Raw genomic sequence first — 19,681 nt, 5'->3', positions numbered from 1 at the left:
ACGTGACCCAGCAATGGGGAGTGGAACCTCTTCCTTTTCAGATCTCACTGTTAAGAAGAGTTTCACCAGCTCTTTGAAGGGGAATATAGGCTAGTTCTGTTTTCCATGGGAATTTCCATCTTTTCTGGCCAGGACAGTGGGGATCCCGGCTGTATCTGCAGAGTACTTCCAGTTTCCTTCAACTTCAGGTGCTGCCAAGGTAGGAAAACATTCTAGCTTCTACTTTTAAGGCAGAACACAGGTGTCGGCTCTCGCTGCTTCTTTCAACCGGCAGCCAGGAGGAAAAGGCAGCGCCTGCAGCAGCAGCAGCACTGCCTTCTACCGTTCTCTCCGCGCCTAGAACCAAAGTCCCGCTGCCCTCGGCGCCCTGACAGCCGCAGCCCGAGCCCCGCTGCGCCTTTAAGGGGCGGGCGGCGCGGAGCCGCGCGGGGCGGGGAGCGAACGGGGCCGGCTCCCCCGGCTCCCCCCGCGCCCGCCGCCGCCGCGCCCGGAACTCGCATCCCGGGCCGGCCATGGTGCACATCGAGACGGTGAAAACCAAGGCGTACGCCGACCAGAAACCCGGCACCAGCGGGCTGCGCAAACGCGTCACCGTTTTTCAAAACAATGCCCACTACGCCGAGAACTTCATCCAGAGCATCCTGGCCACCGTGCCGCCGGGAGAACGGCAAGAGGCCACGCTGGTGGTGGGGGGCGACGGCCGCTTCTACATGAAGGACGCCATTCAGATCATCGTCCGCATCGCCGCCGCCAACGGGGTACGCGGGGCCGGGGCGGCTCTCGGCGTGGCCTCGGGCCCGCGGGGCAGGAAATGTGGTGACAGCGTTACCTGCGGCTTCGTGAGCCTTCGGAACGCGCGGGCGGACGGTCTCGGGCCGGGGGGAATGGCTTCCGACTGAAGGAGGTCAGGTGTGGGGAGGAAGTTCTCCGCTCAGAGGGCAGCTCTGCTTCCAGAGCTGTGGGTGCCCCCTACCTGGAGGTGCCTGAGGCTGTGGGTGGGCCCTGGGCAGCCAGAGCTGGTGGGGGCTTTAAGTTCCCCTCCAATCCAACCATTCTGTGATCTAGGAGAACGGAGCTTGGAGAGGCTTTGACTCAGTGCTCTTTCTTACTGTGGGCCAGAGCTGTGTTTCGTACCCAGCAGCATACACTGCTGGTGAGTTGTGCTGGGTGGGCAGTGGGGTTCCTCCCTGTGCTGCTGAGAGCACAGCTGCTTGGGTTTACCTGTGTCACAGCACTTGGTCAGCCTGGGGCTAGCCCAGCAGGGTCAGCTGGGCTGGAGCTGGGTTGGAGAGTGAGGCCTTTCCTTCCCCTTGGCCTTCTGCAAGTGGAGAATGCCATCCTCTCCTGGGCCACCTGGCTCCTGCTTGTCAGCAGCAGGATTCCCTCCTTGCAGGGCTAGCAGAAGATGCTGAGTGGTTAGAGTCAGGCATTAGGATGGAACCTAACAATTACCTGCTTCAATTTCCCAGCAATAATCAGATCGGTAGTTATTAGGCTGAAGGGGAACACGACAAAGTGTGAGATCACTACTTCCTTATGGCACAAAGAAGCACATAACTGCCTTCTTGGACCACATAGAGGTTTGCTTTCAGTGATGCATGGTGACTGGTCAGCATTAGGTGTCTGTCCCATGTCCCTGAGCACCGGCTTTGCCGGGTGCACCTGTGAGTGATGGATGCTACAGGCTTTCCTGTTGGGAAAGGCACAGCCACAGTTCTGTTTATTTATTCTAAGGAGAGTTGGAGCTGAAACATGCAGCCTGACAGCACCTTGGATGCCCATGAATAAGCTGACTGGGAGGTCTGTTCACTGGGACAAAGCCTTGGTTTGTTTAGGCTCTCACCCTGGTGGGTTGTGGCAGCCTTCCAGGCAGTTCTGCACTCTGTGCCTCAGTTCCAGCAGCAAGCAAGGGGCTGAAAGTGCACCGGGCTGGAACTGAGTGCTAATTGCTCGTAGCCCTCCTCTCGCATCGTGCTGGTGCTCACGTATGTGCAGCGTCGCAGCACTGAGCTTTGCAGAACAGGTCCTGGGTCTGCTGGCTGGTGGGCATTTGCTTTGCAGTGTTTCTACCGAACTGGTTCAGGGTGCTAGGAGAGAATTGTCTCTAAAGTGAGAAAAACCTTCTGGAAAGGCAAGAAAGGAAACAGGAAGCAGAGAGAGAAAAGAGTGGATGAATATTTGGGTTAAGAGCCAAGATGCTGGTGTACGGAGTGAGAAATTTTACTTGACAAGCTTTTCATTCTGAATCATTAATTTATAAAGCAAGCAAGTAGCTGTGGCCGTGGGACAGGATGTTAGGCTTTTTCAAGCAAAAATTGATAGAATGAAAAGCGATGGCCTCACATTGTGCCACAGGAGAGTCAGATTGGGTGTTAGGAGAAAACTTTTATCCAAGAGCGCTCAGCACTGCACAGCTGCCCAGGGCTGGGGGTCACCATCTCTGAGGGTGTTCAGAGCCATGGGGATGTGGCACTGTGGGACGTGGGCAGTGGGGGTGGAGTGGGATCACGTTGGTGACTTTACAGTTTTTCCTACTTTACAGAGCTTTTCCAACTGTATTGATTCTCTGGTTCTCTGTTAGCCAACTTCTGATGCAGGTTCTTTCTGCCCTTGTGGCAAAACAGAAAGAGTGGTAAGGACTGTTTAATAAGTTTACAGTAGATGTAAATGTAAATTAGCAACCAGGAGGAGGTACCATGATGTGCTCTCCAAAATGCAGAGCCTAAAGAAGCTCGATACAGTTGCTGGCTGAGTTGAATTGCATGGGCCTTAGTACAGCACAAGTGTGGCATTGCCAAACTTAAGAATGCCAGAACTGCCAGAGATGAGGTGGATGGAGAGTTTCTTTATTGAATGCGAAATGCCCATTTTTAATAAGTTTCTATATATTTGCTGTCCTGTTTTGGAATAACTGGGGGGTGCTTGCTTGGTTCCTGGTTTCTCTCTAATTAGGAATGCTGGTTCCCTGATAGCTACTGCAGTGCAGTTGAGTACAAGCCTACGAATATCCTGTTTCAACAGAATAAGTGTGAGGTAACTGGCAGTCAGCCACCCTTCCAAGAGAAAGGTGAGCTATTCTGTGCAAGAAACCCAAAGTTCTCAGGAACCTGCTGCCACCTGTGTGCAGTGTGCTTTCTTGCACAGCAGTAGCTCATCCTTCTTTCTGGGCTTGGGGGGGTCTCCTGGTGCCAGCAGCCAGGTCTCAGTGCAAGGCTCAGGCATCTCGTGGTGAGAAATAGTGAGGCATGTAGAGAAAATGCCACAGGTCGCTGTGCTGCACTGCTTTGTCTGCAGAAAGCAAAGAAATATGAAGATAAATCTGGGCTTACTGCTCTTTCTGACAGTTTCTCTGCCTGTTTCTGATCACCAAGGTGTGTTGTATGGGGATGCTTCTGCTTCTCTCAGCAGCCAACCCACAACTTGTGCCAAAGCAAGCACTGGACAGCAGTATTTCTGGTCCTAGGGGAAGAAGAGGTGATGGCATCAGTGCTTAAAGTGGCTTTAAGATGCGGTGTGGTGGAGTGGTCCTTCAGGTGCCACAGGGGAAACCTGAGAACCACAGTTCATGGTTGTTAGTTTCACAAAGTAAAGAGTAAGGATGCTGAAGAGAGTTCTAGTTTTGTTTCCATCTGGAACAGTCACCATTCACCTAAATGCTGGTGTTGGAATAGCATCAACTCAGTTTGCACTTCTGTGGTTAAGAAGTGTTTATCCTATTTATAAGGTTGTGTTTATAAAAGCAAACTAACATAGGCTGTGTTGTTTTTGCCATTCTCAGTTGGCATCCAGCGTAGCCTCCTGCTTTGTTTTGGTCTGTTGTGCCAGGTTTCCTTTGTGTTATTCCCACTTAGTAAGCCTGACTTCTTAATTACATGAATAAAGCTTAAAAGCTCTTTTTGTCATCACCTGCCAGGGTAGAACTGTGGCTGTGCTGTAGCTTTAAGTCAGAAGTGTGCACAAGTTACAGAACTGAGGTTGTAAATCTCTATCACATCACGTACCCAGCAGCAGGGTGGTTCGCTAATGTTATCACCTGCTACTTAACAAGTTTATTGTGCCCTCGTTCCTTTGCAAAGTGAGGTTTCAAAGTGCTGCAAATTGCTTGAAGGTGTTTTGAATGCTAGGCAGTGCTTTGCATGAACTCTAACCTGGATTTGTTTCACTCCTGCAGGATAAACAGTGCTATACTGGAAATACTGCTCACTACCCTGCAAAGTTTGGTTTCCTGACTTGGCTGCTGTTAAGCTTTCTCCCCAACTCAGTTATGTCAGGGGAACCAAGCTCTTTATTTGCTTTATTTGGTAGCTCTGCTTCATTTCCTTTGTGTTCTTCTGCCACAGTTCCCTTTCTGTTGCTGCAGCCCCCATCTTGCTCTCACTTGTTTCTCCTACCTGGATTTTAAGTTGAAGGCTGTCAAGGCAGTGATGACGCTGTCCGAGCTCAGTGGCTTTTTGGAATGACTCCAGAAATTCCAGCTGAAGGGAAGAATTAGGGTGCTTTGAGTTAATCTTTGCAAATCCTGCAGACAGAGAGTTGAAATCCATACTAACAGGGGCTTAACAGTAATCTCCTGGAACAGTGGCCATAAGCAGACACCTTGGCTCTGGCTGTGCTGGTAAGGATCCTACAGAGCCTGATGCCTTTGTCCTGGTAAAGCTTGGGGTAGGGAGCTGAACTTAAGGGGCACTACCTCTGTGTCTTATGGCTGTGCTCCACCAGGAACAAGAGATATATTCCATGGGTTTGTGTTCTTTCCTCATGCTTCTCTCTGAACCTATCAGTGGGGTGATTAACGCTTCAAATGATGAGCTGAAATACGTCACAGAAATAAAAAGAATTGTCCTAAGAAGGAGAAAAGCTAAAGGGGCAAAAGGAATCAAAATGTGGATGTTATCTGGACATTTACAGCCATAGTTCGAGCTGCTGACATATGAAGCGTCAGCTCTGCAGAACTGAGGATGAGAATAGGTCACAAAGACTGTTGGCTGTGTCCTGCAATTGTCCAGAAAAGCAAACACCATTCTGACATTTTCGGATAGTGTTGCTGTAAGTGAAACCCAGGAAAAGAAGTCTTGCAGGAGCGTGGTGCCTGCTGTGGGGTACTGCCCCATCCCACGGATGGGAAGCGTGCTGTTGTTTGCAGCAGGGGAAGGGCAGCTGGTTGCCACAGGCAGGTGTGGGCATGCTGCAGGGAGCTGACCTTTGGATGGAAGGTTTCTCAAGTGATTGTTGCTACGTGCTCCTATTGTGGCAAAGGGGATCAGCCCCTATCTGCGTGGCAAACCTGGAGCCTTCTGTGGAGTCCAGAGCAGCCCTGCAGGTGATAGCTCCATCCCTAGCTCTGCAGAGCTTCTTTCTCACGTATCTGCTTTTGGCCACCCACCTGGCTGCTCTCCTGGTCCTGGTTGGGGTGCAGTGTAATTATGGAGCAATGCAGGAAGGGGGCAGGAAGGAGTTAGGGAAATGTCTTTTCTGTTCTAAAGGAAAGCCATGAAATAACTGCAAAATATCCTTTTTGGCTTTTGCATTGTGTGCATGTCCCCTCCTCCCCCTCTTTTTCTTTCTTGATGTCATGTACAAGACTGAGTGGGGTGAGAGAAGGTGGTGTCACAGCTCATGTGGGGACAGGAGATGGGGCAGGGGTCAGCAACACCAAGTCCAGGGAGGAGTTGCATGCTCCGATGTTTTGCTGAAATTCAGGTTCTCTCAAAATAGTCTTGTTTGTCTTTTTATCATTAACCAAAGTCAATAGTTCATAGCTTTGACTCTGTTTTTGCGTGCCAAAAGTGAATGGGAACCTGTGTGAGCAGATGGCTCTGCTCTGGCAGGTTGGCTGTTTGGAACATGGAATTGGAGACTTATAAAGCGTGACCACAAGGGAAAGCTAAGGAAATTGGGAAATTGGGATTATTTCCTGTAGAAAAGAGAGGATACTGTGAGCCTCTGTGTTAAAGGATCATTGTGATGTGCAAGAAAGTGTCAGAAGGAGGATTATGATTGGTTTGTTCTCTGACAGCTCAGGAAGGCTTAAGAGAGGTAGGACAGACTGCAGGAAGATGCTTCTGACTGCTCTGGCGCCACACCTGAAGACAGAGATTTCAAGAACAGGCTGCAGGGGCTTTCTGAAGGGTGCCTAGGGGATGTGTGATCCCACACCAGCTTTGGGGAGGGTTCAGAGGACCTGCTGAATTCCTTTCCATCCTGTGAGTGATTGCAGGTGTCCGAGCAAAGACTCCCAGGTGATGAATCGAATGAGCCTTTCCCTCCCCAGGGCTGAGGTCTGCCTCTTGAGTCTTTTATCCTTCTGGGTCTCCTGGTAAGCATGCAGACACCGGCCTAACAGTCCTGGCTGACCCGTTGCTAGTGTTTGTCCCAAACAGTGACATAGGTATTGCAGGAAAACCCTGGGATTGGGTGAGTGCTCCAAAGACAAGCTCCACAGATATGCCACTTCTGTCCCTATGCTTTGCATGTACTGCCTCACAGCTGGATTCTGTAGTTTGTTTGAAGTAATGCATTTCTTTTTGTGTATCTTAGCACGGCAAGTGACTTATCGCCTTCCTCCCTGTGCTGAGTTTGGTTTCTGTGCTCCACAAGTGCAAGCTTCACTAGCTCTTCATCCAGCTAATGTGTGGGCATCCAATCGGGGAGGAGGAGGTGTGCCTGGCATTTTGTGGCACAAAGAGTTTGGCTGGGGGAAAGTGCTCACAGGCTTTTCCCTGCCAGGAGGGCTCGTTCTGGGAGCTGGGCTTTGTTTCCTGCGCCACTAGAGGGAAACCTCCTCCTTTGCATGGAAATGAAGGCGCTGCAGCTGCAGGATGCTGGAACAGCACGAAGAAACACGGGTAATACACACATGGGTGGTTGCTGGCTGCATGGCACAGGCAGTCTTGCTGTTGGAATAAAGTAAAGATTGTCGTAAGAAAATCTGTCAGTGTTTGGAGCCAAACAGTCAGGAAACAGTCCTGTGGGAGCCCCCACAAAGCGTCACAGTTCAGCTGTGTACACAACTCCTTTTCTCCTCCCCTCCTTAAGTATGGAACAAAATGAGTCATTAGGAAGTGTAGGGTCCTTCGTTATCCAGAAATATCTGTGAATTCTGCCAGCAGCTTGGACAGAGGACTCTAAGTGTCATTAAAAGGGAAACCACGGTTTCAATCCAGCATTCGAGACTGAGGGAGGTGATGCCTCAATAACTGCTTGAATTTGGATCTCTGGTGGGTGCAAGCTTTTCCAAAATTAATGACTTTGTCGTAAGCCGAGTTCTAATTTGAAAGCCTGGGGTTTTTTTTCTAATAACTTTTGTCATGCACAGTGCCCAGGGTAGGACTCGTGCTGGTATTCAGTTGAAAGCATCGCTTTAGCAGTGTTCTAGCTGCTAATGGATTTCTCTTAGTTAAGCAGAGGCTGGTTGTGCACTGCAGACGATGTCCCGTTATTTGGGGGTAGCTGGCGCCGGAGCTGTCAGGATGTCAGAGTGGGACTCGTGTAAGCAAAGTGTGGGTAACAGATCCGTTGCCTTCCATTTTAAGAGTGACCTTTAGCTTGAAGGAGGCTGCAAAATGCTGCCGTGCCCGCGGGAGGCTTTTCCTCCAGGGCCACGCAGATCTGCTGGGCTGGCAAAAACGCTGTGCAGCGCATCGGTGTGCGGGAGCCGGTGCTGAGCTGCGGACGGAGGGCAGGCGGACGGACGGCGCCGGCGGTGATAGCACAGAATGGGGAAGGGCCGTGCCTGGAGGGAGCACAAGGTGCAGGAGGAGGCAGAAATCACCTTTTGCTGAGTGCTGGGAGAGCAGCGTGGGGTCGTGTGTTCCTCGTGACATTGATCCTCCACGGCAAGTGCAGAGAAACATCTTCAGTTACAGGAGCCGTGTTCAGCTCAACGTTCAAGGAGCTATTTTTGGGTGCTCGGCAGCTCTGCTGAGCTTCTGTCCATAGGTGTGCCATTGCTGGTGTCAAGACTGACACGTTTTTTTAAAAATTATTCTTTTTCTTTTGTATTTAATCGTAGTTTACTTCTTAAATGCATTTATTTGAAGAAAGAACATGGAAGCTGGTCCTCTGCCTCTGCTGACTGTGCCAACAGCTCCTTACAATGATCAGAAACCAGGAACCAGCGGATTACGGAAGAAGACCTATTATTTTGAATCCAAAATGAACTATTTGCAGAACTTTATCCAGAGTATATTTTTTTCCATAGACCTCAGAGATCGACAAGGATCTTCTATGGTAGTTGGAGGCGATGGAAGGTACCTTAATAAGGCTGCAGTGGAACTGATAGTCCAAATGGCTGCTGCCAACGGGGTTGGTAAATGCTATATGACTAAATTCCTGTGGTTGTATAGCTGATAAATGCAGAAAACCAAAGCAAATTAGTCAGTGGGAGATTGAATTTTCCCATAGATTTTACTCAATTGCTAACAGAAAACATTTCAATGGAAAATCATACTGAAATTACTGTTAATTACTGTTAAAAGAAAGCTAGCACTGAGTGGAAACCTGTACAGCGATTTCTGGTTGTGTGGAAAGCAGGTGAGCCAGGGCTGTTTGCAGCAGAGCATGGCTCAAGCACCGCAGTGCTCTTGGGCACAGGGGCTGTATCTGTGTTTCCTGTTGCTTTTGAAGAAGAAAAGGCTTTGCTGTCTGTTCTGTGTTTCCTAATGCAGAGCAAAACTTTACAGTGAGAGATCTGGCTTATGGGAATGTGTTTGACAGGAAAGCTTATCCGATCACAACAGGGTGATTTGTAATAAGCAATTGAATAAGAAGAGAGAGATATATATTTTTCTAAATCAAAATGTATTCCAGCTGGAAAAGAAAAATCCTCTGGCATTGCAAATTAATGTGTTCCTCTTAAGTCATTGTATGGGCTGAGTCAAAGAGCTGGAAGACGTGCACAAAGCAAGAGCCAGGCCTGCTGCCTGGGCTTCTCCACACCAGGACAGGTTTCCTGTTGGTGAAGATGAGATTAAGCTGATCTGCATCAGCTGAGACTTCTCTGTTGCATTTCTTTCCAGCATTGTGTCCCGTGCCTGGCTGAAAACAAGTTTTGCTGTTGAGTTTGGTATCTTTTGTTAGTTATTTTTAAGTAGTCTGGCTAAAGCGTGTGACTTTGTTAATCAGTTCTGTGCTAATCTTGCTCTGTAGAGTAGGAGGGATGAGTCTGAGGATGTGTTCCACTATAAAAAGCCACAAGGGAGGGCATGCATGTCGTAGTTTGGATGTGCAGAAGTGTCTGTCGGCATGTGGCAGATACAGGTGCTGTCACCTCTGCAGATGTGGGATCAGCAGGATTTCCGAGCAGCACCGAGCGCGTTCCCTGTGCCAAGTGTGGAAAGCATGGTTTTGGGGGTGAAGAACATCAGGTCTGTGTCATTGGGGTGCAGAGGGGACCCGTGGGAGGTCCTTGCTGCTGAAACAAAGCATGAAGCAAAGAGAAAGCCAAACCCACATAGATCAGGCTGCTACAAATTCGACATATGGCACAATGCATCCTGTGATCTAGGTAGTTGGTGCTGTAAGGGCAGCAATATCCTGACCAGCTGGTAGAAGGGCTCTCACACCTCACACTGGGTTTCTAAGCTGCTGTTTCAGGTCTGTGCCCATGGCCTGCAGGAGACTGGGCTGCTCAGCTTCCTACTTGCCTGGCAGCTGTAGGGCTTAGCGCCCAGCAGTGCCACAGCCAGGAATGGCAGCCATCCCACAGAGCCAGCTTAGCACCGCGTGGGGGATTCAGGTTGAGCAGGCTGGCTTTTGTTTTCTGGATCCTCTTGCCTTTGAATGAAATTCCTCCTCTTTTCTCAGCTGTATTCACAGTCTAATCTCCTTGGCTGATGGAGAGTGGTCTGGTGTATTTTTAAATCTCTATCACCTCATTTGGGGGCTATGGTGAGGGGCATGTTCTCCTAGAAAAACATTTATCTTCAGTTTTATTATGTGGACCCCAGCAACTGAATCTTGATTACCTTGTGCTGCTTAGCACGTTGCTCTGGATTTAATCTCAGTGATATTACCAAATTTATGGGAGGGAGGTGCGTTACCCGCTGAGAGTAAGAGAATCTGCATGTGGTCCCATGGGAGCAGTGATGATGATCGACTTTTGTTTTGCTTTGGCTTCTCTCAGTCCCATTGTGTCTTTTGAAAGCAGTGTTCGAGACCACAGGCAAAGGTTTTTTTTTGTTTCGTTTAGATGCCTCTGGAAAGCTCTGCTCTTCAGTGCAGGATGCCATTTCCAGTGCTCATAAACGAGAATGCTAAAAAGGCATGCAGAGCAGGGTCAGATGCTGATCTTCTAGTGATATAGCAGAGAGCTTGCAGCCTCTCAGGTTCAAAATGTTTGCTTCAGGACCTCTGCCATCCAGGTGCCCCTGACGAGGCCCTGCTTCACCTGTTGCTGTTGGGGTGTTTGGTGCTTTGGCTGTATTCAGAATTTGAGTCTCAAAGTAGTTTGTTCTGCCCTTTGATTTTCAGATTGGCCGTTTGGTCATCGGGCAGCACGGCATTCTCTCCACCCCAGCAGTGTCCTGCATCATCAGGAAAATCAAAGCCATCGGTGGCATCATTCTGACAGCAAGCCACAATCCTGGTGGGCCCCATGGAGATTTTGGGATTAAATTCAATACGGCCAATGGAGGTAAAGTTGCTTAGTTGATTCTTGTTTGCTTTGTTTCTGCTTGACTTGCCTTGTGTTGGCAACAAAGAACCCAATTTAATTGTTTTAACATCACAGAAATTCAGTGAGTGGCCTGAGCAGTGGGATTCCCTGAACACGGAATTGGTGTGGTTAAAGGTGGCAGGGACCTCTAGCTCCATCTGGTCCAACCCCTGCTCCAGCAGTGACACCTAGAGCAGCTGGCTTGAGACCACATCCACAGTGATCAGTCTGCTCACTGGTATTCTCTCCCAGCGAGGCATTCCGAGCCCCAGGCCTGCTGATCTACCTCTGCATTGCTCTTTCCTCACGCTCTGTTTCTTTAACTTCTTCCCCTTGCCCATTATATCTTGCAGGTCCTGCTCCAGAAGGAATCACAGACAAAATTTTCCAAATTAGCAAAAAAATTGAAGAGTATGCAATCTGCCCAGATCTCAAGGTGGACCTGGGTACCATTGGAAAACAGCAGTTTGATTTGGAGAACAAATTTAAACCCTTTACAGGTAAATGACTGCTCTTCCCCTTCAGAAGTTTCCTTTCAGGTGAAGCTGGCACAGGCCTCCGTAGGACAGGGACACTTGGTGCTTTGAAGGGCACATGGTCTGACCTTCCCTTCTCATCTATTGGATAATCCAACCAAGAATATCTGTCCTGGTCATCATGGATTTATTTATTTTATTTTTTGCCTTCATCTCACCTTGTCTAGATATTTTAATTGTATTGTTTCTGTTCACTCGTCCCATTAGTTGCAAAGGTGCAAATTTTAAGGCTGTCAGGTGCACAATTCATGCTGATGTTGGTGGAGATTGGAAGTCTGTTTTTATATGCATTTTTGTTCCCTCTAATCCCACTCTACACATAACTGGAGTGGAATGGAAACTTCTCAAAGGGTGTCTGGGGAGCTGAGGCTGTGACTAGCAGAGAACTGGGGAAGATGTCTTCAGGATTTTGTTGGTCTGTTTGGTCTGTAATCCCATTAGCAGTGGCAGCCCATAACCAAATGTTTCTTAATAGAGGAATATTATCATCATCTTTGTGAAATGATTCTATGTGATGTTTAAAGGCTCTGTGCTGAGCCCTGGCCCTTTGCATTGAGGACTGTCAGCACAGTGGCTCACGTACTGAAATTGCTTTTCTGCATAGAGTTCAGATTGTCAGAGTTAGTTTCTCTCTGTTTTTTTGTTTTTTTTTTCCCAGTGGAAATTGTGGATTCTGTAGAAGCTTATGCAAGTATGCTGAGGAACATCTTTGACTTCAATGCATTAAAGGAACTGCTTTCGGGGAAAAACCACCTCAAGATTCGCATTGATGCAATGCATGGAGGTATGGGTGGGGGTGGCTCTGCTGGTCTGTAGGGTTCTGCCTCCTACTTCCCAGAGAAGGCACTTTTTTGTTACTGATGTTTGAGAGCAATAAGTCCTGCTGTGCTGCTGGATTGCTGTGAATCAGACATACAGTTTGTCTTCTTGTCATTCTGATACTTCAGTGTACTTGAGGTGTCCTTCTTTACCTTCTGCTTGATTCCTTCCTTCCCACATTTTCCTATGGCAGTTGTGGGCCCTTATGTGAAGAAGATCCTGTGTGAGGAGCTGGGAGCACCAGCAAACTCTGCTGTGAATTGCACCCCACTGGAGGACTTTGGTGGCCACCATCCCGACCCCAACCTGACCTATGCTGCTGATCTGGTCCAGACCATGAAGACAGGAGAGTACGACTTTGGAGCTGCCTTTGATGGAGATGGGGTAAATGGGCTGCTCTGTGTTCATCTTTTTGCCCCCGATGGAGAAGGGAGGATGTTGGCTGAGGAGGATGGATGTGAAGGCTTTTTTCTCCTCTCCCTTCTTAGCTGCACATGGATGAGAGCATCCTGCAGCACAGGAAGTTCCGCACAAACATGCGCAAGAACTTCTTTACAGTGAGGTGAGGAGCACTGGAACAGGGGCTGCCCAGGGAGGTGGTGGAGTCTCCTTCTCTGGAGATGTTCAAGACCTGCCTGGATGCTGACCTGTGCGACCTGCTGTAGGAACTGCTTTGGCAGGGGGTTGGACTCGATGATCTCTGGAGGTCCCTTCCAACCCCTACAATTCTGTGATTCTGAGAACCACTCGATGCAGATCACAACTGTTGGCAGTAGTTGACTAATGTGTAAATAGTGAAGTCCAAACTGTATTTAAATGGCTCTAAAGGTTATGTTTCTCTTGTCTTCGTCAGGACCGCAACATGATTCTTGGCAAGCACGGCTTCTTTGTGAACCCCTCTGACTCCGTTGCTGTCATCGCTGCCAACATTCTCAGTATCCCTTACTTCCAGCAGACCGGGGTCCGTGGCTTTGCCCGCAGCATGCCCACCAGCGGGGCTCTCGACAGGTAGCACCTACCTCTGCACAGTGCCCTGACAAGACAGCAGCTGTCCTTTTTCTGTGCCTGACACGTGTCCGTAGTGGGGAGAGTTCTGGGGTCACTGAAACGTAACGCGTTAAATTCGGTTTGAGGGCATGGCAGAGCTGGGTTCTGCTCTTGGCTCTCTTTTGTCTGTATGGATATGGTTCACCCCCTCTCCCCTCCCCACTTTGTGTTTTTTAAATTTTAATTTTAATCTGATAATCTATTTGTGAAATGCTTTGACATCTACAACTGCAAATCGATTTAGAAGAGCTGTATATACATATATATATATATTTATCTTTAGTTGTTCTTCCCAACAACCTCCCGAAAGGTAACACCAGGATAAAACGCTGCATTGCTGTACAAAGAGCAACTCTTAATAAAGCAGAGACACGATCTGCTTTTAGTGTTACTCCTCAGGAGATGTGTGGTAACTGCTGGGGCTCCTGCTGCAGTGTTTCACATGGGTGCACTAAGCCCAGCTGTGTGTGACGTAGCCTTCTTGCCTTCTAAGGGTGGCCCACGCGACAAAGATTGCTTTGTATGAGACTCCTACTGGCTGGAAGTTCTTTGGAAACTTGATGGATGCAAACAAACTGTCTCTGTGTGGAGAGGAAAGTTTTGGTACTGGTAAGTGGGTGTTCCTGATCTCACTAATGGAGGCACTAGTCCTCTTCGTAGTTCTTTACTGTGCTGGCCTACTTGGGGTTTATCTTTCACGTGAGGTTAATACTTCTAAAATCATTGAATAAAAAAGCTTACAAGCATCCCTGGTGAAAGCATACACAGCACTCAGAGTTCTGTCAGGCAAAAGAATCCCTGGTGAAAGCATACACAGTGCTCAGAGTTCTGTCAGGTAAAAGCTCGTTCTCTTTCCAGAATGCATAAGGAGATATGCAGGAAGTCTAAGGGCCTCTTTACTAGCCCGGTCATTGAGTCTATGGGGATTAAGTGCAGCGTTAAAAGTATTTTTCAACTCTTGGTGGCCAGGAAAACCTTCTAAATGTTTTCATTTCTGGAAAGAAATATGGTTTGGAGCATGCAGTTTTATTAGGGGAGGTTTCAGGTCACTATTAAATCTCCGAGCTTAATAGGGCCCTCATTTTCCTGTTCTAAAAACAAGGTATGATTTATAAAGTTTAAATTAACACTTGCCTTTGAACAGTCGGAGCGAGTGATTGGGTTACTGAGAAACAAAGCGAGCATCTTTAGGAATTTACCAGGGGTGCAGTGTGATGCATGGCTGTTATTGGTGCAGGCTCTGCACACTGCCTGCTAGGCTGCAGCCTGGTTGCCTCGTGGCGTCTGCCCACCGTTCTGGGCTTTGTCTGGCCTGGGTTGTCCTTAAGATCTTGTTCTTCCATTGTGTGTAGTGCTCAGGGGCAGCCAGAGGTGCAGGGCTTGGGGAGATCATATTTTAGCCTGCTTTAAGGTGTTTCATGGAGCAGGAGTGGCTTCAAATACCAGACGTGAAGTGCTTTGTGGATCTCTGTCACAAAGTGTTACCACCTGAGCTTTTTGGTAGCTGAGGACATGGCACTGCAGACTAGCTGAAAGCTGGTTGCCGTGAGGCTGAAGAAGTCACCGGGGCAAAACTTTTGCAGGCAGATGCTTTTCTAATAAACAGAACTAGGCCTCAGTCTGGAAGGAAAGGGGAATTTTGGATAACTTTGGTATCTCTGTAAAGATAACTTGAGGGTAATTGTGAGCATAGGAGGATTTTGGAGTTTAGCCCTGAATGATTTCAGCATGTGTTAAGTTTATGTCGCAGCCTTTAGCTGATGAGAGTGGCTCAGCATTTAGAAAATACAAACAACAGCAGCAAATGATTCATGGAGCTGCTGATAGGAGCTGGGCTCTAACGAGCAACTCTCTGAAATTGCTTCCATCTTCTGTCGCATGTGCAGTGAGCTCATGCTTTCTCTCCAGCCTATGATAGGTAGGTGACTACATTGCCAATAAAAGTGACTGAAACCACTTGCAGTGGGGCTGAGAGGGAGGCTCGATGTTTTGGCTGTGCTGCATCACACCTGGGCTGCACGCTGGGGTCGTTGTTGGGGGAACACTGGGCAAGGGCCGGGGCAGCCTGTGCTGGGCTCCCTGCAATGCAGAGGGCGTTTGTCTGTCTGGCAGAGGCCCTTTAAAGAATGAAATGGGGTGAGGGAGGTTGTTCGATAGCAATTTAATGAGGAGTTGTTTGGAGTCTGACAGTGTGAGTGCTGAATGGGAGCAAGGTGAAGGAGCAGCCAAAGAAACCCAGTAAAAATTGAAACAAACTGCGACCCGGCGGGACCAGGGTCCAGCAGCAATTAGAGTAATGCGACGTGACAGAATTCCTGCTTGTTTTCTGGGGTGTTTTATTCCAGCAATAAGTTGATACATCACAAGGGACTCCTGTTTATTTAGCATTCCTCTCCATCACCTCTGCGCAGCTCTCAGCTGTGCAGGGCTGTGAGGATAATTTACCACCGCACCCACAATGTGGGGTTTGTGTCTCGCACCTCGTGGCCCCAGCTGATTTTCTGGGGGGTGAAATGGTGGCTCCGGCCAACTCCCCCCATTGGCAGGTGTGCCCTGGCTCCTTGGGGTTTTGGTAATACTAGCCTGCATGTTTTCCAGAGCCCAAAGGATAAATCCCAGAAGCTGTGCATTGAGCCTAGCACTGAGCTAACCAGTCAGGAAGATGGAGGCTGGGTTGGGTCTGCTCTGGCTGCTGTTGGATCCCACATTTAACTCTGGTATTTGAGGCTGGGATGAATCTATCTCCTTGTGTGAATGAAGTCCTCGTGCTGCTGCCCCTGTGGCTGCTGTGCTCCCCAGCACCCTGCAGTCTTGGAGCCGTTAGGGTTTGGCTTCCTCAGCGAGGGCTGGCATTTCTCTTGGTGCTCAGCCACCGCCTGCACCATCAGGGTGTACTGATTTGGCACAGTGTGTGACAGCTGCTCAGAGAGGCTGATGGTAGCTCTTGAGCTGCTCCTTTGCATTTGCTTATTTATTTATTTAGTTAATTAGTTAGTTCCATGACCTTTTTAGTGCACATTCCCCATTGCTTCCTTGGGAACAGAATGAAGGATCTGTGAGCAATGAGTATGTTTTAAAGGGAACTGAGTGTTTTATTTGGGCTATAGCTGAAAACAGATGATATCTTGAACTGCTTTAACAACACACGAGCATCCTGCTTGTGAAATGCTTTCCATTTGTGGGGCTGTACTACTGCCAGCTTGGTGGAAGAGCGGAGGTGAAGCAGAGCTGTGCACAGGCTCTGGCCTGGTAGAAGGGCAACATAATGTGTCTGTGCTGTGGTTCTCTGCAGGCTCCGACCACATCCGTGAGAAGGATGGGCTCTGGGCAGTCCTGGCCTGGCTGTCCATCCTGGCTGCCCGCAAGCAGAGCGTGGAGGACATCATGAAGGATCACTGGCATAAGTATGGCAGGAACTTCTTCACCAGGTGAGGAAGTGCTCCGGGCACCTCGTCCTTCCCTCTGCCCTGTGGCCAACCAAGGATGAGCCCTTAGGAAGGAGCTCAACAACCTGAGCACCAGCCTTGCTACCACAGCAGTTTCTGCCTTGTTGCACATGCTTTTTTCTGAGGTGTTGCAGTGTTTGAAGCTCGCTGGCTAGTTTGTGCAGCTTCTATGAGTCCAATAAAGCTGTGGGTATTCATCTTAACCTTTCATGATGTCCAGGTTAGAATTTGTTGCTCTGAATACAATCTATTCATTATCAAACTTGGCGAAGGTTGTGCAACTCTTCTTACATCTATCTGATAGGTAGGGTTTTTTTAAATTATTTATTTAATGGAGATCTTTTCTTGAATTTAGGGTTAGGATAAGAATTTTTCCTACTTTAGAGCAGTGTGCTTCTTTAGTTTACGTCTTACAAATTATTTTGTAATATCTTGAGCGATGACTTTGCCTCACTGAATGGGCACCCAGCTCCTAGGCAGTTATTTACCTGGTTGAATTTCTGTCCAGTTCCAAAATACTCTTACTTTAAACTACTATAGACACAGGAGATGAAAAAGGAGAACTGACCTGCACATGAGCAGAAGAGGGGATGCTATCTGGAGTGAGAGTATTAGGGTAGAAATCTTTTTGGAAGACCTACATGAAATTTCTGTCTTCAGTTGCTAAATGTAAGAACTTTTTCTTTTTTTTTCTTTCTTTTTTTTTTTTTTTCATGCCACAAAGCCAGCATACATCTAAGGCATTTAAAGCTGTAGAAGAAGTGCCAAAATCTGGTATAAAAAGATAGTCTGCAAGCACCGGAGAGATGTCTGCATAGAAAGCTAGGTGGAGGGGGAGGCAGCTAGCAAGCCTGTGCATGCTGTGTCTGGCTAGCTGGGCAAATAAAAGCAGTGCAAATCACACTGGCAATCAGAGTGGAGTCTCGGGTCCTGATCTGTGCACACGCTGGAGCTGCTGCACTTTCTGCTTCTCTTACTTACATTAGCTAGATCAAAGCTGCACTGGGTGTTATCATGTGCTGGGATCACACCTTTGCTTTGCTGTGGGGACACACTGAGGTGCTCAGGCAGGTCTGTTATCATGAGGAGCCTGTTGAGATCCTATCAGAATAAATGCTTTGCAGTCAGTGTTGGAGTCTGGCCCTGCGTCTTTCTCAATTTTAGATGTATCTGAGATAAGTTGCTGTGTATCCCACAGATTTGTGTTGCGCTCATACACTGCTGCATGTGCCCTCTCCTTTCTTCTGGTCCTTGTCTCTGGTATGAGTAGAAAACATGGGGCTGATCACAGCGTTGTTAAACAAGGACATTGCAGAACACTGCTGCTAATTACACACCTTCCTAATCTTTGTTTCTACTGTTGTAGATACGACTATGAGGAGGTGGATGCAGACGCAGCTGGTAAAATGATGAAGGATTTGGAGGCTGTGATGTTTGACCGCTCCTTTGTGGGGAAGCAGTTATCAGCTGGGGACAAAGTCTACACGGTTGAGAAAGCTGATAACTTTGAGTACCACGATCCCGTGGATGGAAGCGTCTCCAGAAACCAGGTGGGCACAGTGCTGCTGCTGCTTGGGGTGGCCCGTGGCCTCTGAGAGATGAGTGCTGAATATTGGGCATCTTTCTTTACCGCATCTGGACCTTTCTCTGAAGTCAAGGAATGCATCTGACCCTTGGAAAAGGTTTTTCTCCCCTGCGTTGGCCAGCGGGATCTTGGCCTTTGTGAAGGGATGGGGAGGGGATGCTAGGAGAGGGAAGGCTGCTGGGAGCAGGGCCAGGCTGGGTACCTCAGACCGTGCCTGGGTACCCGAGGGGCACATGGCTGAGCAGCTCTGCTCCTCTCTCCCCAGGGCTTGCGGCTCATCTTCTCCGATGGCTCTCGCATCATCTTCCGGCTGAGCGGCACCGGCAGCGCTGGAGCGACCGTGCGGCTCTACATCGACAGCTATGAGAAGGATGCTAAGAAGATCCACCAAGACCCACAGGTAGGTGTGAAATCTGAGGCGTGGCGCCGCTGGTTCGCAGCCTTACTGAAAAGCATGGATCTTTGCTTAGTACTGCTTTGCTTAGAGCCGTGCGCTGGGTGTTTTGGAAGGAAGGGCTTTGATGTCTTCAATCCCAGTGTAAATAGCTTTTAAAAAAGCTCTGTGTGGAACAAGCATTACTTATTCAGAATCTCTCACAGCTGCTTTTGCAGTCACGCATTAGTTTTCCTGTTTACGTTACATCTGCGGCTGATTCCAGGTGTGGAAGGACGCTTTCCAACCTGAACTGACCTTCTGGGCAAAACGTTGCTTCACTAGGGATAGGACGAGCTCATTTCTGTGCATCACCTAATACTGAAAGAATCCTCGTTTTCTATCCCCAGCAAATAGAACTCTTTGTGCACGGCTTGCTGTTTTTGACAAAGGCATAAAAAACGTGGGAGGTGGAGGCGATGCGCGCAGGCTGCGCGTGGTGCTCTGCCCCGGTCCTGAGCCATCTCTCCCCTCTTGCAGGTCATGCTGGCTCCTCTCATTTCTATTGCACTGAAACTCTCACAGCTTCATGAAAGAACCGGCCGCACCGGTCCCACTGTTATAACATAAAGGCTCATCCTGGCACCAAGGGAAAGAAGCCAGCCCGTCGCCTCTTTTATTGTCGGGTCTGTCGCTATAAAAGGAATATTAATTTTATCTGTGTATTTAAGAACACTGCCCGCTACAGATAGACAATAAAAACCAGCTCCTGTCAACACTTTGTGTGCACACTGCTGTGCTGCTTTTCTGCGTCACACAGCACTGCTGGCACGTCGGTATGGTGCTCGTTAGCTCAGCCTGTTGGGTTAGCATATGTACTTCTTTTTCCTTTGCTTAAACAAAAGGCTCTAGAAATAACAAAGAACCCAACTCCCTGAATTACTGATGAATGTATTCTCTCTCTTGGACACTTTCCTGGAAAAGAAGAGCACTTTACCCTTGTTAATATGTTGTCTTTAAAATTTGCTGTCTCTCAGTAAGCAATGGACGTGCATTAATACTGAGTATTTTTCACTCGTGGATTTTTTCCCTTTCAAAACTAATTGTGTACATTGCTCTCTATTTGCCTTGCTATCTGTATAAGAAAAAAAACCACAACACAACCTCCTCAAGAAATAAGCAGTAACAGTCATTGCAGGATATTAAAGTGGTATGAGCTAC

At 48.4% G+C, this 19,681-nt stretch overlaps 1 protein-coding gene across 2 annotated transcripts; it reads left to right on the top strand.

Moving 5' to 3' along the window:
* The first annotated feature begins 474 nt into the window (after positions 1-474).
* On the top strand, positions 475-19,236 carry PGM1 (phosphoglucomutase 1). Of its 2 annotated transcripts, none has more exons than XM_052666886.1 (11): positions 475-758; positions 10,471-10,633; positions 11,008-11,154; positions 11,849-11,974; positions 12,203-12,393; positions 12,863-13,017; positions 13,550-13,665; positions 16,349-16,484; positions 17,869-18,052; positions 18,353-18,487; positions 19,001-19,236. In XM_052666886.1, exons 1-11 carry the CDS (start codon positions 513-515, stop codon positions 19,088-19,090), a joined length of 1,689 nt encoding a protein of 562 aa, XP_052522846.1. In that variant the 5' UTR covers positions 475-512; the 3' UTR covers positions 19,091-19,236. The 2 variants fall into 2 exon arrangements, with proteins under 2 accessions (XP_052522846.1, XP_052522845.1); XM_052666885.1 differs by lacking the exon at positions 475-758 and adding an exon at positions 7,991-8,304.
* Positions 19,237-19,681: the final 445 nt, after the last annotated feature.

The sequence above is a fragment of the Tympanuchus pallidicinctus genome, unplaced genomic scaffold (assembly GCF_026119805.1).
Source record: "Tympanuchus pallidicinctus isolate F22 unplaced genomic scaffold, pur_lepc_1.0 scaffold7, whole genome shotgun sequence".
NCBI lineage: Eukaryota > Metazoa > Chordata > Aves > Galliformes > Phasianidae > Tympanuchus > Tympanuchus pallidicinctus.
The sequence above is the reverse complement of the archived record's forward strand: the minus strand, read 5'-3'. Positions and strand labels throughout refer to the sequence as shown.

Excerpts from the sequence above, each read along its gene's own strand:
- PGM1 (XM_052666885.1), top strand. The coding sequence starts at position 8,047 with ATGGAAGCTGGTCCTCTGCCTCTGCTGACTGTGCCAACAGCTCCTTAC. Across the intron at positions 12,394-12,862 it reads CTGCCTTTGATGGAGATGGG|GACCGCAACATGATTCTTGG; the intron begins GTAAATGGGCTG and ends TGTCTTCGTCAG. Across the intron at positions 18,488-19,000 it reads AGATCCACCAAGACCCACAG|GTCATGCTGGCTCCTCTCAT; the intron begins GTAGGTGTGAAA and ends CCCCTCTTGCAG.